General features: G+C 43.8%; 1 protein-coding gene across 1 annotated transcript in view; it reads right to left on the bottom strand.

Annotated features, from left to right (window-relative positions):
* Positions 1-16,131, bottom strand: part of WWTR1 (WW domain containing transcription regulator 1) — a 53,770-nt gene that overhangs the window by 24,542 nt on the left and 13,097 nt on the right. Inside the window, exon 2 of the mRNA XM_069865288.1 lies at positions 120-256. Within this exon, the coding sequence (XP_069721389.1) occupies positions 120-256 (137 nt within the window). The remainder of the gene's footprint in view (positions 1-119; positions 257-16,131) is intronic.

The raw sequence follows: 16,131 nt of genomic DNA, 5'->3' as shown, positions 1-16,131 counted from the left end.
AGCAGAATCAGAGCTACCTTTGTAGAAGCAAAAATTACTCCAGTAAGCAAATCAGTTAAAGGGGCTGCCCTTCTTCTTGTGTATTTTCACCACAGAGACAACACCCACTAGGTACTCACCGAGATTTGGCTGAGACATAGCCATGGACCTCTGGGGCACCGGTGTGGAAGTAGCTGCAGGGTGGTGGCTCATGTGATTCAGCAGCGGGTTCATAGTCTTTCGAGGATCTTGCCATGTTGTAATCTTTTCGATGTGACTGAGAAAGAAAAGATAAAACACAGGCTTAACACAAACTATCTGAGTATATTATATACATGGTTAGGCATAATGCCATTTAAGTCCTATTTGCTTTCCTTACCCCACTTTTTTCTACCCTTCTCATCTCACCCTGATCCATTTGCAATGATCTAGCATCTTATCCTTCATTTTTTCTTTTGATGTACAGCCCCTGCTCTTCTAACTCGTTACGCACTGCTGTTGAATAATTACTTTTTGGTGAATTCTATTATGAAATTGCCTACCAGGGTCTAAGAGGACAATGCCCTTCAAACCAAGCTTTAATGTTGGGTCAGCCCTGAAGTGATCAGGCAGTTGGACCAGATGATCGTTGTTTGCCTCATCCAACTGAAATTTCTGTTCTGTTCTATTCTATTCTACTCAGAAGCCCAAAGATAGCCAGTGTTGACTTATAAACATTTATATTTTGTTCCTGCGCTGCCTTCCTGATGAGTAAGGGGCAGCCACAGACTCAGCAAAGAGCTTGGCAACTTAGAATCATAGAATGCTTTGGGCTGGAAGGGACCTTTGCAGGTCATCAAATCTTCAAGGGGTTCTGAAATACCATGTTCTGGGATGCATTCAAGAAAGGACCTTTATCTGCTGGGGAAAATGGAATCATGTTTGCAGCTGGCAGCCTATTACAGTAACTATGAATGATTTTGTCTTGCACTTTTAATACCGGATCATTTGGTTTACTTTATTGATACTGTAAAAATAATAGATCACGAGGGGTTAGGTAAGAGAAATCATTAAAATATTCTTCAGCAATACAGCTTATATAGTGCTGACAGGAAACTTCATCATCAGCTCAGAAAAAATCTTGTCCAAATAACAATTCTAAAAAAAACCTAACGGTACTATGTTAATATTATCCACAATATACTTCGAAAGCCAGAGAGTCAAGCAATAGCTACTCTTTTAGAAACACATTTGGTGTAGCACTCCCTGTTGAAACACTTGGTTTCCGATCACCAAATTAGGATGAAATGAGCTGCAGGGCTATAAAGGAGCTTTTTTCCTCACTGTACCATGAGACATTTCTCCATCCCTTCTGTGTTTTTTTAAAGTGTGCCAGTATTAACCCCAGGCAGCCAGCACTAAGTCAGCACAAAACACGAAGAAACACAAAATTTATGATCAATAAACCAGGCAGCATTCCCGAAGTTGATATCCTTCTAGGACGTGCCGTTATTACCTTGCAGATTTTCTCCTTTTTCGCTTGAACTAAGAGTTGGCAATTGAGAACATTCAGTCAAGTTTTAATAAATGTATAAAGCCTCTTCTCGCGTAAACGTTTTCATCAGGGAAGACAGAAATGTTCTGCAGATCACTATGCAAAGTAACCAGTCATGGAACCGAAGCTGAAAACCAAATCTGCTTTTGTTCAAAATCTCTTTTATCCTTCTAATAGGGCAAACAATCTCTACTTTAATTACACAGGTGAGAAACAGGGCAACGACGACCACTCAGCAATGCTTCTTAACTAGAGGAGCACTGCAAAACTGCTCAAAAACTGTTCATAAAGAATCCAACTGCCTTTAGAAGAGAACAAAACAAACCAAACCACAGGAATTTTCTGTGTAAACATGATAACTTCTCAGCAGCCGTAGCCAGGATCCTCGAGTGGCCTCGCTTACCCTTCTGGGTGCCATCCTGGCAGGGCAGAAACATTTCCTCATTAAAAACCATGCAGACAGAGTGTCTGGAACAGAACCCTCAAACATGGCATTGATGTTATGATGCAAGATCAAGTAATAGCTAGAATTTATTACTGTGACCACTAAACCGATTTGGTTTTAGCCAGTTATTAAAGAAAAGGTTGTTAAACATTAGACAATGCTTATTGAACAAGACAGAAGAATTGAAAACTCAACAACTCCCTAAAATCAGCACCAAGATTCTAAAATAAAGGGCTTGGTTTCTCTATCCCCCTTGCCCTGATTTCCATTGTTTGTGTAAAACCCCTCCTTTATTTCTATACAGGTATTTAAAAGGTTATGTTAAACTTTTGCAGAAACAGGTAGCGGTTCGTTCCACTTGGGATGTATCGGATTTACACCGGGACACCAGATTTTGGCCCAGTATCTTTTTACTTATACAGGAGAATGAAAGAAAAGGTAGCAGCACAGAAATAAGCCTTTTTTAGATGCTTACAGCCTCCTGGGTATCAGAAATAATAAGATCCAATTCAGACCAGACACTTCTTTCTTAAAAGGCCAATGGGTAAAACATTACAGGTGGATTACAAATACTAAAATGCAGAATACAGTCCTGAAATCCAGCACATCCATCATTAAAATCAATTCCAAGGCAGTTACCAGCCCGTGCCCACCAAGGGGCTCCTATCCACAGCCCCAGCACAAACATTCAGCCACGCAGAGAATCATAGAATCACCAGGTTGGAAGAGACCCACCGGATCATCGAGTCCAACCATTCCTATCAATCACTAACCCATGTCCCTCAGCACCTCGTCCACCCGTCCCTTAAACCCCTCCAGGGAAGGGGACTCAACCCCCTCCCTGGGCAGCCTCGGACAGGGACCAATCACCCTTTCTGTGAAGAATTTTTTCCTAATGTCCAGCCTGAACCTCCCCTGGTGGAGCTTGAGGCCATTCCCTCTCGTCCTGTCCCCTGTCCCTTGGGAGAAGAGCCCAGCTCCCTCCTCTCCACAACCTCCTTTCAGGGAGTTGGAGAGAGCAATGAGGTCTCCCCTCAGCCTCCTCTTCTCCAGGCTAAACACCCCCAGCTCTCTCAGCCGTTCCTCATCAGGCCTGTTCTCCAGCCCCTTCCCCAGCTTCGTTGCTCTTCTCTGGACTCGCTCCAGAGCTTCAACATCCTTCTTGTGGTGAGGGGTCCAGAGCTGAGGGAGCTGTGTAGCCAGACCAGGCTCCGTCACAGCCACTGGTCTAAGAGCTTTGCTCCAGACTGTCCGCAGGACCAGGGGGTCTAAACAGGAGGACACGGTTGTCCTAAATCAGACCAGAGCTGTGAGTTCTTAATTGGCTGAGGACAACCCATGTCCGTGTTGCTGCCGAGAGGGAAGTCCTGTGTCCCCAGCCAAGCATCCTCATCCCTTTCTCAGGCTGACAGTAGGGATCCTGCGGTCCTGCCGTCTGTCAGATCAGGCTAAGCAAGTCCTCATGGCTAATACTAACATCTTATTCTTTCCTCCTTCGCCGATTCCATTTTTGTTAGACTCTCACCCAACCGGCTGTATGGTTGCGTAAGGAAAGGAGAGGGAATTCAGAGCCCGAGCGTGGAAGAGCAGCGTTTCTGATTGCAACACCACACCCTGTACCGCTGTTTATTTCGGCCTTGGAAAAACCCATCTGACTCAGAGGTGTGATGGTTCATTATAGCAAAGACCATTTATTCAGCTCTGAAATGTGAATCTGTACACGAGAAAGAAAAACACTATGGAGAGAACCCCTAAATATCCTTATCTGGGATTGTATCAATCCATCTGTTCCTTGTTTCACTATTTCCAGAACTACTAATCCCAGAAGGATTTTTTTTCTTGGCATACATCACAGAGCCTACAACAATGAGACAGAAAACAAAGCTTCAGGCAAAGGCAAATAACACGGGCTAGAAATCCTGCCTTCATTGCTGAACTGCACTACAGTAACACTTTCAGCTCTCCCAGCATCCAAGCTTCACACTGGGACTGGACAAACCCAAAGCATTTAATTTCCAGGAGCACTGAGGTGGTATCACTGAGTTTAGTCCCTGGTCACAGTGTCCCTTAAGTCACTGACTTACCTGCTAGTTTTACCCACTTTATATAATAGTGAAGCTTCACTATGGAGCAGAGAAAACTGCTATGTAGAAATGTAACGAACTTCTAAGACTTGTTTTTGTAAGACTCTTTGCTGAGGAATATTCAAACGCATGACAAAGCAGCCTCAAAATCCATCTTCAAATTTTCACTTGCAGGTTTTTCAGAAGCAATCTTTGCATTTCTTATTATAAATCCCAGTATCAGAGCAAATTTCTCAACAAGGTCTTCATTCACAAGTAAGCAGGGTAGGAAAGAAGAAACAATCATTTTCACTTCTATTTCTGCATCCCAGATTGAACTAATGGGGCTTCTTCATAAGCAAACGAGTAGTTTTGAAAATAAGATTTTGAAGAGTACTTAGCTGAGGGCTAATACCGTTCCTACCGAAACCAGAGAAAGTTAAATATTTACATCTGAAATGAGATACATCCAGTATCGGTCAAACATGACACAGAATGTGCTAATATGAATGCTGGCCCCGAGCTGCTCAAATCACAGCATTCACTCCCAAGAGCGCCTGCGATGTACAGGCTCAGTAAGTGGTAAATCGTATCCTAGCGGCGGCCCCTCATCAGAAAACAATTAAAGCAAAGCTACAGACTAGGAGAAGTCTGGCTGGAAAGCTGCCTGAAGGAGAAGGACCTGGGGGTGTTGGTTGAACATGAGCCAGCAGTGGCCCAGGTGGCCAAGAAGGCCAATGGCATCTTGGCTTGGATCAGACACGGCGTGGCCAGCAGGGCCAGGGAGGTTCTTCTCCCTCTGGACTCGGCACTGGTGAGACCGCTCCTCGAACACTGTGTTCAGTTCTGGGCCCCTCACCACAAGAAGGATGTTGAGGCTCTGGAGCGAGTCCAGAGAAGAGCAACAAAGCTGGTGAGGGGGCTGGAGAACAAGAGGAACGGCTGAGAGAGCTGGGGGTGTTTAGCCTGGAGAAGAGGAGGCTGAGGGGAGACCTCATTGCTCTCTGCAACTCCCTGAAAGGAGGTTGTGGAGAGGAGGGAGCTGGGCTCTTCTCCCAAGGGACAGGGGACAGGACGAGAGGGAATGGCCTCAAGCTCCACCAGGGGAGGGTCAGGCTGGACATGAGGAAAAAATTTTTCACGGAAAGGGTCATTGGTCCCTGGCAGAGGCTGCCCAGGGAGGGGGTTGAGTCCCCTTCCCTGGAGGGGTTTAAGGGACGGGTGGACGAGGTGCTGAGGGACATGGGTTAGTGATTGATGGGGATGGTTGGACTCGACGATCCGGTGGGTCTCTTCCAACCTGGTGATTCTAAGCTGCAACTCAGTATTTTACTGGGACTTCTTGGTTCTGTTCCACCTGTTGTACCTGAGGCTTTTGTTAAACCCTTCCTGTCTGGCTGTCTGCTTCCCACGTGGCCGTGTTCTTCGGGATCTGAGCTCCCACCGGGTGCTGCATTTTTTAACTGCTGGGCTCTAATCCCCGACTTCCACCGCAGCCTTGCCAAGACAGCTCAGTTAGTTTAAATAGCAAGCAGCGGCATGAAGTATACTAATTCTCTTTCTGCTTGTACTAACTCCAACTACAAATGTATCCCAGTGGGTTCTATTTTCAGACTACATTTTTTTTTTCCCTAGTGTTAGGAAATTCAGATCTATTCATCTAGAAAGGTTTAAGAGGAATCGAGGAGAAGAAACTATTTGAAATACATTGTTCTGTGAGCATGCTCTCACCTGAAATAACACAAACCTAGAGTTTGGCTGTGTTGTTGTACTTGTACGGGGTCCGTTATCAGGGCTTTGTCACAGGGAGTGGGAGAGTGGATTTTGGACTGAGCCACATCAAAGTAAGGCTGCTCCAGGGCAAGGGGGAAGCTGATGACTCATCAGCATCAACAGCCTCATGTTCTGACTCATTAACTGCTCCAAACGAGGCCACCGCTCACACTGCCCTGGAGAACATCCAGTCATCGCTTCCGGCTACACCGCCACCGCTCAACATTGGGAAATCTGTTCACATCTCTGCTCGCAGAGCCAAGGCATTGCCCAACTTTTCTCTGTCCCTCTCTGTTCCTTGTAAACAAAAAAAAAAAAAAAAATTAAAAAAAGGGACAAAAAGGAAGCTTGTCTGAAGTCAGAGTCCACTCACAGTGCTGTGACACTGCAGGATGCAGCAGATACACTTTTATACAGATGGAAAGTTTTTTAAATTTAAGAAAGCTACCCTGGGGCCACAACATCCCAGTCTGTTGTGTGAGCTTGCCCACAGTCCTGCAGTGCAATTTCTGGTAAATACAGCCAGAGCCAAGCCACACAGGGTTTCAGTAACCATTGCCCTGCAGGACCTAGCAGCAAAAGAGAAACTGCGTGCGAGCTTTTAGAGCCTTAGAAGCTTACTTTAAACCATACCAGTAGAAAATGATGTATTGACACAAGCCACAGATGCTCCCAGTAACCCCAGGAGGAGCTTGCCCCTCCTGCCCTGCTGGTGGGCTCAGCCAGGGGATCGTGCAGGGCTCCTTCTCACAGGGGAAGGCGGTTCTCCCCTGGAGTGATTGTGTCCCTCCAGCTCCTCCTGATGAAAACAAGCTTTATTATCACAAGCCAGCTGGCCCAGGACTCTCGAGTGGCCAAGACCCCACGAGCAGCCTGGCTTCACCATGACCACCAGTGCAGAACAGCCCCAGCCCAGCCTGAAGACAAAGAGTGGAAATGAGCAAAGAAAATTCACGCTCATTTTCATCAACACCTCCATTTGTGTGGGGGCCAAACCCACAAGGGCACTAAGCATGCAGCCCTTTGAAACATGAAAGGTTCAGTGGAGTTTATAGCCACGGCGCGTTTCACGGAACCCCGCAGGGGACCTAACAACCTCACAGTCAGTTCTGCACCTTGCTCCTCCCCATCTTCTGCCACCTCCTCAGTTCAGCCAGTACAACTGGTTTAGGCTGCTCGAAGAAGCAAAGCCATCCAAATTTAAAGTAGACCTAACCAAAATAATCATTAACGCTTTGCAGCAGTTTAGCACAACTTAAAGAGTGCTACAAAAGTTGGAGCGATTCATCAATGCGGGAAACTCCTCATACATTGTTTTGTGGACCCTCATGCTGGGCTAAGAAAAACATCGTGCTTTCTGGAGATAAAGCCTTCAGCAGAGACCTGCACAAAACTTGCCCCCAACAGCTACTTGGACACAAGAGCTCCTTAGAATCATAGAATCACTCGATTGGAAAAGACCTCTTAGATCACTGAGTCCAACCATTCCTATCTGCCAGTAAACCATATCCCTGAGCACCTCGTCCACTCGTCTTCTAAATACCTCCAGGGATGGGGACTCAACCCCCTCCCTGGGCAGCCTCTGCCAGGGTCTGATAATCCTGTGGAAAATTTTTTCCTGATGTCCAATCTGAACCTCCCGTGGTAGAGCTTGAGGCCATTCCCTCTTGTCCTATCACCTTCACTTGGGAGAAGAGCCCAGCTCCCTCCTCTCCACAACCTCCTTCCAGGTAGTTGGAGAGAGCAATGAGGTCTCCCCTCAGCCTCCTCTTCTCCAGGCTAAACACCCCCAGTTTTTCACAGGTTGCTGGTCTGACAAAGTTGTACAACTTCTCTCTCTGAAGGGGAAGCCATTTCACCATTCTTAGGGTGCTCTCCAAGCGCTCCCCGGCACTCCCGAGCCAGCCCAGCCATCCAGCCCCCAACCCCAGCTGCCACAGAGTGCTCCGGGGCCATGGATAGCTGGGAAACAACTGGTGGGAGGCAGCCCGAACAGCTGTGACGTATTAATTTCTACCCAGCATTTTAATTATCTGCTGACATTACTCACTGTTAATCAGGAAAGCAAAGAGTTTGCCTCATTCAAAGCCGTAACATTAGTAGTACTCTGCAAATGATCACGCGCACAGGATATATGATATGCATTATCCAGCCTGGAGAAGAGAAGGCTCCAAGGAGACCTTAGAGCAACCTTCCAGTACCTGAAAGGGGCTCCAGGAAAGCTGGGGAGGGACTGTTTACAAAGGCTTGGAGTGATAGGATGAGAGGCAATGGGTATAAACTGGAGAGGGACAGATTTAGACTAGACACAAGGAAGAATTTCTTCACAATGAGGGTGGAGAGATGCTGGAACAGGTCACCCAGAGCAGTGGTGGCTGCCCCATCCCTGGAGTTGTTCAGGGCCAGGTTGGATGGGGCTTGGAGCCCCTGATCCAGCGGGAGGTGTCCCTGCCCATGGCAGGGGTGGGACTGGATGGGCTTTGAGGCCCCTTCCAACCCAAACTACCCTATGATTCTATGAAGAGAACAGCCCTGTGAGACTGAAGAGCTTAAAGCTGCATCCCATGGATTGCATTTATACTGATTATTTCATCAGTGGGAAAGAAAAAGAATTCATCATTCATTGTATCACTAAAAGCACACGAGCACATACAAACACCACTCTCAATCACTTCTCCTTTGAGCACGCAGACATCGATAACTAACGTTCAATAGTTCAGCTGCTTATTCCCACAGCAGCTTCCAATGACCATCTGCACAATTTCAACCTGCAGGTTTCGCTCATAAAATTCACAACACTTGCTTTTTCAGATGCCGATAATGTTTCATGAAAGTTTCATGAAGCTTTAACGAGGAGACACGATGTAATTATTAAACTGCTTGAACCACGGACTTTGTTCTCCTGCATGTTCATCATCATTTCTAATCTGGAAGCTGGAACATTAACGAAGTATTTGAATATTTATTATCCTATGCTAAGCACTAATTAAAATAACTTCTTCGGTGAAAAGAGTTGCTCTTTTCCCGAGTTCGTTTCAGCATTATTTGCTGCTGTGAAGAGGACTTTAAGAATGTCCTGCTAAGCTTCCCTGGAACTGACTGATTCCATTGTTAGTGTACGCTGGGGACTTAAAAAACATTAAACGAGTTATACAAATGGAAACAAAACACTCTTTGAGTTCTATTGACAACTTAACCTTTAGAATTTGGATGAAATCCCAATTCTTGAGAGAAAGAAAAAAAGGGCACTGAATGATACTATTCTATAGAACATTCTTATGGGATTTTTTAGATGTATACAATATATAACGCATTGCTGCATTTGTTTACTGGATGAGTGTCCGTAGCGCTCATATTTAAAGGGACATATTAATGATTCTTTTAAAAGTATGTTTCTGTTACTTTGGAGGAAAATGTAATAATCTGAAGACAAAATATTCCTTTGTGAGAGATACATGACATTTTCAGATTCATGAAGCTACAGAAATTGTTAAATGGGTTACACAATGAAGAACAATTAACCGAGCCAGCGGGCTGCCATCAGGTTTTGGTGTGAGTGCCTCCCTTTACCAATATCAGTGATCGTATTTATGACCTATCAGGGTTTACATATATGAAATATAAAATGGTGCTGTCTTGTAACAAGAAAAGGAGAGGTAGCTCAATCTAATAAATATTCTTCCACTACCAAGCTGGCATTTCTAGACAATCTGTTATTATTTTAACATATTCCACATTCCAGTACAAATAAACAAATGAACAAACAAAAAAAAAACCTCTCCAAATATGCAGAATCCCCTCATAGGAAAATAATCCAAACCTTCCCCAGGCAAAGACAGACAAACAACCTAGAACAAACAGGGCATAAAATTCCTATCTAGTTATAGACAAATTCCCATTTAAAGTTCTACCCTATTGCACTGGCCAGAGCCGAGGAATGTAGAATCATAGAATAGAATCATAGAATAGTTTGGGTTGGAAGGGACCTCAAGCCCATCCAGTCTCACCCCTGCCATAGGGACACCTCCCACTGGATCAGGGGCTCCAAGCCCCATCCAACCTGTCCCTCCCCAGCTTTCCTGGAGCCATTTTCAGGTACTGGAAGGTTGCTGTAAGGTCTCCTTCGAGCCTTCTCTTCTCTTCTCCAGGCTGAACAACCCCAACTCTCTCAGCCTGTCCTTGTACAAGAGGTGCTCCAGCCCTGGGATCATCCTTGTAGCCTCCTCTGGACCCGTTCCAACAGCTCCGTATCCTTACGCTGATATGCAGGTTTACATCTGTTTATCACCCCTTTGTTTTTAATTTCCAAGGTCAGCTTACTATATAAAGAAGGTTTAATAAAGAAATGGTTCCTTTTCCAGACAGCTCTGCTTACCCACTGCCTTCTGCTCACACCGCTGTAACTCATGTTCCTCATTCTTACTGGACAAACACAGGATTAGGTTATAAATAACTTTGTCAGGACTTTCTTATACAATTTTGACTCCCAGAATACTGGTTCCAACTCTTCAGAATGTTTTAGCACGCAAACATCAAGAGGTGTCCTATTTCTATTCCTTTTCCTCGTTGCAATTGGCTAGCAGAGGAATCCTTCCGGGGCTCTATTTCTACCTTCCATCTTGTAAGCTGGTTAGTTCCCATGGAAGAAAAGGCAGTACAAACAGCCACAGCAATCACCAGAGTTCACAAAGTTGGCCTTCAAGAATCGCACATGACTGTGTATCCAGGAAATCCTGCCAGACAGTCACTGTTTGCAAATGCCTGGGAAACGCGATAGTTTGCCATGAAAAACAGATGAAAAGCAGGATCTGGTTAGAAGACCAAGTCTTTGCCCAAACAAAACCTTTCCAAAATAAAGAAACAATGTCTGGTAGCTGACAGTTGACCTCAGAGGAGGAAGGGTGACAGTTCTGCACTGGTGCTCTCTGTCCGTAACTTGAGAGCTTACAAATGAGGCCAGGATGGGAAATAAGATTTAGCTGAATTTAAGGAATTGCCGTCAATTCTGACACTGTAGATATATTCCCATCGAATGCAGTCTATTTGAAAGGAAATCTGTCTTTTAAAAATCGAAGTACAAATGTGGACAAGGAAGATTTCCCTTAGGCTGAGAAAATGTGCAAGAACATCAGATATTTAGCGACACGAGTGCCCTCACGGCAAGGCGCTCTGGTCAATGCAAAGTGTGAGGCCGCACTGTTTTGAGGATCACTGGTACCAGCATGAGAAGTTGTAGGCATTTCGAAGGAATATATTGTGCTGTACTTAAAAGGAATAATGCTGTGACATCGAAGCAGCATTATTACTGCATGGATGTGGCTGCCTCATCCTTGGAGATGTTCAAGACCAGGTTGGATGGGTCCTTGGGCAGCCTGGTCCAGTGGGACGTCCCTGCCCATCACAGCTGGGTTGGAACTAGATGATCTTCAAGGACCCTTCCAACTCAAACTACTCTGTGATTCTATGAACTACAGGGCAGTTGGAACTAGATGATCTTCAAGGACCCTTCCAACTCAAACTACTCTGTGATTCTATGAACTACATTATTAGCAGTTTAGGCACAGAACCTAAGCCTAATCATTTAGTAAAGCAAACGAGAGTGATTGACCATTGATTGAAAACCATTAAAAAGGCAGTGTCATAGAATGTTATAAAATTTCATAATAAACCATTTAAAATCTAATATCTGAAATGGCATTGTTAAAATCTAGTAGGCACAAAGTATTTTAGATAAGCTGGTTACCTGGAAGACAGTCTCCCTTTATTTCAAATGTGACTTATTAAATAAATGAGGAATTATTTCACAGAAACACAGAATATCCCGAGTTGGAAGGGACCCATAAGATCATCAAATCCAACTCCTGACTCCATGCAGAGCTAGATAGTTCAACCAGGTACCTGACAGCAGCCCCAACACTTCTTGAACGATGGGCTTGGGGTCATGACCACTTCCCTGGGGATTTCATCCCCGTGTTTAACCACTCTGTCCATGAAGAACTTTTTCCCAGTATCCAATCTGAACTCCCCCTGACGCAGCTTTAAGCTGTGACCCTATCATGAGATGCCAGGAGAGGAGATCACCTCCCTGTCTGCTCCTGCCATGAGGAGGCTGTGGACCGCAAGGAGGTCCCCCCCTCCTCAGCTCCTGCTGCTCCTCCTCCCACTGCACAGACCTAGCACCTTTGGTGCTCCTCACACGTCATGCCCTCTACTCCTCTCACCACCTTTGTTGCTCTTCTTTACAATTTCACACTGTAAATATTTTCGATAGACTGTATTTTACTGAGTTCAAAGCCTTAAAATCATTTATGGTCTTTAAAAAAATAAAACAGAAGGCAAAGAATTTGTAATATCCAAATTCAATTATATAATAAATGAAAAGGAACCAAAAATAAACTACTAAGAGGCAAAAGAAACTTTGTGAGAATGCAAATTAAGATGACCTGCAAGATGCTCGGTTGGACTCGATGATCTGGTGGGTCTCTTCCAACCTGGTGATTCTATGCTCTGCCATATTAATGAAGATTTTGTGATGTTTTCTTGGCATACTGAGTTCATGAAGAGGAATAAAGCAGTTCTACTTAAAAATTTGGCTGGTAAAATTTAATCATATATTGGCACTTGCGTAATTTATAATACTAAAAGTACTCACACTATTACCTGACTGAGAGGTAAGAGTAACCATCCCTTATGGTTACTCTTCAGCTTCTATGAGCCAAAACAAAATCACACTCTCTTTTTCTTTGGGTACGACTGAACTGATGCACATCAGATCCAGTGGAAGGTGTCTCTGCCCATGGCAGGGGGGTTGGAATTGGATGATCTTTAAGATCCCTTCCAACTCAAACTATTCTATGATTTTACGATCTCTACTCCTGCATCACCGATGAAGTCGGAGTGTTCTGACATTCCTGCCAGGGCAGGGAAGAAAACGGAGCCGTTTCCCTTCTCAAAACTAGCCTCTGCATCGGCAGGTCACGTCAGAGCAAGCAGTGGGAGGTCACTCACCGTCTGGGTGCTTATCAGACCCTTATCTCCACAAGTCAAAACAGCAGCAGGAATGAAGGGCTAATGGAACAGCAGCACTCTGCTCCTACCAGGGAGGGAACCGAGCCGCAGCTGAACCTCAGGACCTGGAGGGGCTCCCTGTAGGCTGCTGCCAACACAACCACCAATAAGGAAGGAAAAATTACTTTCTACACTTTGCTTTTAAGATCTGATGTCCCGCTCATCTGCTGGGCTCAACTGACTGTACACACTCTACTTTTTCCTTTCCAGCGCCGCGGTATCTTCTGCTACCAAGGAGATTCCTGTGCTCTGTTTCCATTGAAGTCAGGGCCAGTATGTAAAGCTGATTCCTGTCAGACAGATTACAGCATAAAACACCGTCTTATGTACATACAAATAAAATGAGATAAGCACAAAAAGAAACCTGAATTGCTATTTTTTTTTCTCCTGGCAACTAATTGTTTTTGCTGCCACAAACTCCTGATCCTGGCTAAGTGTGAAGACATCAATTGCCTTTGCACCTTCCAGACTCTGAGACACGAAGGTAAATAAAGGACCCAAGACAAATAACAACTTAATTCTTCTGTGTGATTATCGTTCCGTCCCCCTCAAGCTTTTCTGTACGCTTTCTGAAAACACTGCAATGACTCTCTAAAAGCATGAACGCGCCACACACCAACAGACAAAACCCAACAATATTCCACTCCAAGTTGTTTCCTACAGAGATTTTCCTCAAAAAGAGACAAGTGCAAGGTTTTCTACCAAAGCTGAACGCCAGGATAAAAACCTAAACCAGACTTTTCTTCACATTCAATGGGAAATTCATATTCCGCGTAACAGCTTCTGCTGGGAATCCCAGACTTTAATCAACATTCTGCAGGCCACACAGCTAGAGAGAGCGGCTTTGAAAGACTGGGCTGGAAAATAAAACACTATTTTGTGCCTGTAAATTAGTTTTGGTCTCCACAATTACATGCTATCTTAAATTAGGCATTTGAAGTATACAGTTGACTCGCTGTGCCCATAAATCGGACAGCCAGATTATGAATTCCTTTTTAATTTTACTAGAGACAGACTTGGAAGCTTGAAGCTGAAGGAAAGCTACAGATTCAGTCATCGTTGCACAGGCAACTTCTCATAACTAGGAGAAAGAATTGAGCACGACAGTTTACAAGGCTACCCATCCCTGGAGGGGTTCAAGGCCAGGTTGGATGGAGCCTTGGGCAACTTGATCAAGTGGGACATGTCCCTGCTCATCACAGGGGGGTTGGAACTGGATCATCTTTAGGGTCCCTTCCAACCCAAACTATTCTACGATTCTATGATTCCATCCACACCACAGAAAGTCTGAGGAGAAGACAGCTTTTCTATATTCAGAATAAGTTCAGTGTTGTGCAGAAAGTAAGGTACAAGAACACATGAGGAGGTGAAGGAAAGCACCTGGACGTTTATTAACTGTGAACTTTGCATCCTGTGTAGTGAATGAGTCAACAAGCCAGGGAAATAATATGGAAGAGGATAATTAAAGACAGCTTTAGCTGCCAAAGTAAAGGTTGTAGAAAGAAATAAAAACTGGAGCTACTAAAGCAGCAGGAAGTTTCATAGAAAGAGAATTAGGTTAATGGACCTGGTTACTATAAACATGAATGATGAAGGAGGGGGGAATAAAAGATGGGTTGAGAAGTCAGAATTGTTCAGACACTGAGTTGCTTGCAAGTTGTACAAGAGTTTCAAGTCACTGTGATCCTGTATGTCTGGATTCTCTTTCTAAAGAATGAGGTACCAGTCATCCCATCTGTAAAAAAAAGCTTAAAAGGCCAGCAAGCACCTCCAGAATGTAATGGAATGAAGATCAGCAAGAGTTATTCACCATACATCTCTTCCATTTTTCTACAAAGCAAAAATCCCTCCTGATAGGGATCAGCTGTTTGCTCTTGGGTGCCAAAAGTTGTGGACTTTAGTCCAATGCTCCAACTGATTTCAGTCAATATTTTACCTAGTGAGAGCCAAACCCACCAAGTCTTATTTTGACGGGAATGGTTGGACTCAATGATCCGGTGGGTCTCTTCCAACCTGGTTATTCTATGATTCTATGATTATTAACCCACTAAAACAAATGCTTAGTATTTTTATTAATGATATAATGATATAATGGCTATTCTACCAAACTCCCCTGTCTTGCTTCTGCTGAAGGTGATAAACCATCACTGACTTCAGGGCAAGTAAGCAGGGGTCATCTGCAGCAAGATAAAGCAGAGCATATCCTCAAAGACATTTTCTTCTTTATTCTGGACCTCTCAATAGGCAAAGGAACACCAAGAGTGCATTGCTGAATTATATAGTCTTAAAAGAATAGCTTATACTTACTAACTTCCAACAGAAGACAGATTTCCTAAGGCTTTAGTAACAGTTCTTTCACTAAAGAAAAGCTGCCAGTTAACAGTGTTGTGACTGCTAACAATAAGATGAACAAGCAAGTTAAACAAACCCTGTAACAATTAAAATATTGCATTTGTCAGCAATCAAACAAAAATCTTCCAGGTTGAAAGTTTAGCAAGCTCTTCAACATTTTCTTGTAAAGATGTACAGAAAGTATTGTAAAAATATAACAAGTGTCTCAACTGAGGAGATCTCATTCTCCCTCTTCAAGAAGAGCCTTTAAAGGCATTTGTATTAATTTACATCACTAGCACCACCCCTAACACTGCAAGAATTACAAAATACCACTTTGTATTGCAGCAGAGAAGCATTTAATGAGGGCTGAGAACCAGCCCTCCTACACGTTAGCTAGAAATAAATAAACTATTGAAACACTCTGTAAGTGAAGAGTTCAGGTCACAAGCAGCAATTGTTTAAAGTGCGTAGATGTCTCTGAAAAGGGATCTCCTTTCACTCACTCTCATTTAGGGCATTTAAACTAAAATATTATTCATTGATAAATCTTTTTTTACTGACAGAGAGAAAGAAATTATTTGTATCTTAGCAGTTCCGTTTTTTACAAACCTGAAGAAAAAGATTCTGAAGATTTCTAGTAACGTTGGCATAATTTAACCACAAAATTGCTCTCCACATGAGGCTCAGATAATATAAGGAAACCAGTAAAACCGTAATATCCCCTCAATATCTAACAAAGTTACTTTCAGTTTGCTTTCTGCCTTTATAAATTAAATTGTAAGTAATAGTATGCATTTCTTTTTCAGCCTGCCTTCTTTACTGCTTCCTGTTTTTCCTAGAAAAATGAATCAGACATTTGTTTCTTCAAGATAAAAAAGACCACTGGCAATATTGTTCTAGTGGAGGCCATCCTGACAGAGAAAGGAAATGTTCAT

This window comes from Phaenicophaeus curvirostris, chromosome 10 (genome assembly GCF_032191515.1).
Source record: "Phaenicophaeus curvirostris isolate KB17595 chromosome 10, BPBGC_Pcur_1.0, whole genome shotgun sequence".
In the NCBI taxonomy this organism is placed as follows: Eukaryota; Metazoa; Chordata; class Aves; order Cuculiformes; family Cuculidae; genus Phaenicophaeus; species Phaenicophaeus curvirostris.
This window is presented reverse-complemented; position numbering and strand designations above follow the sequence as displayed.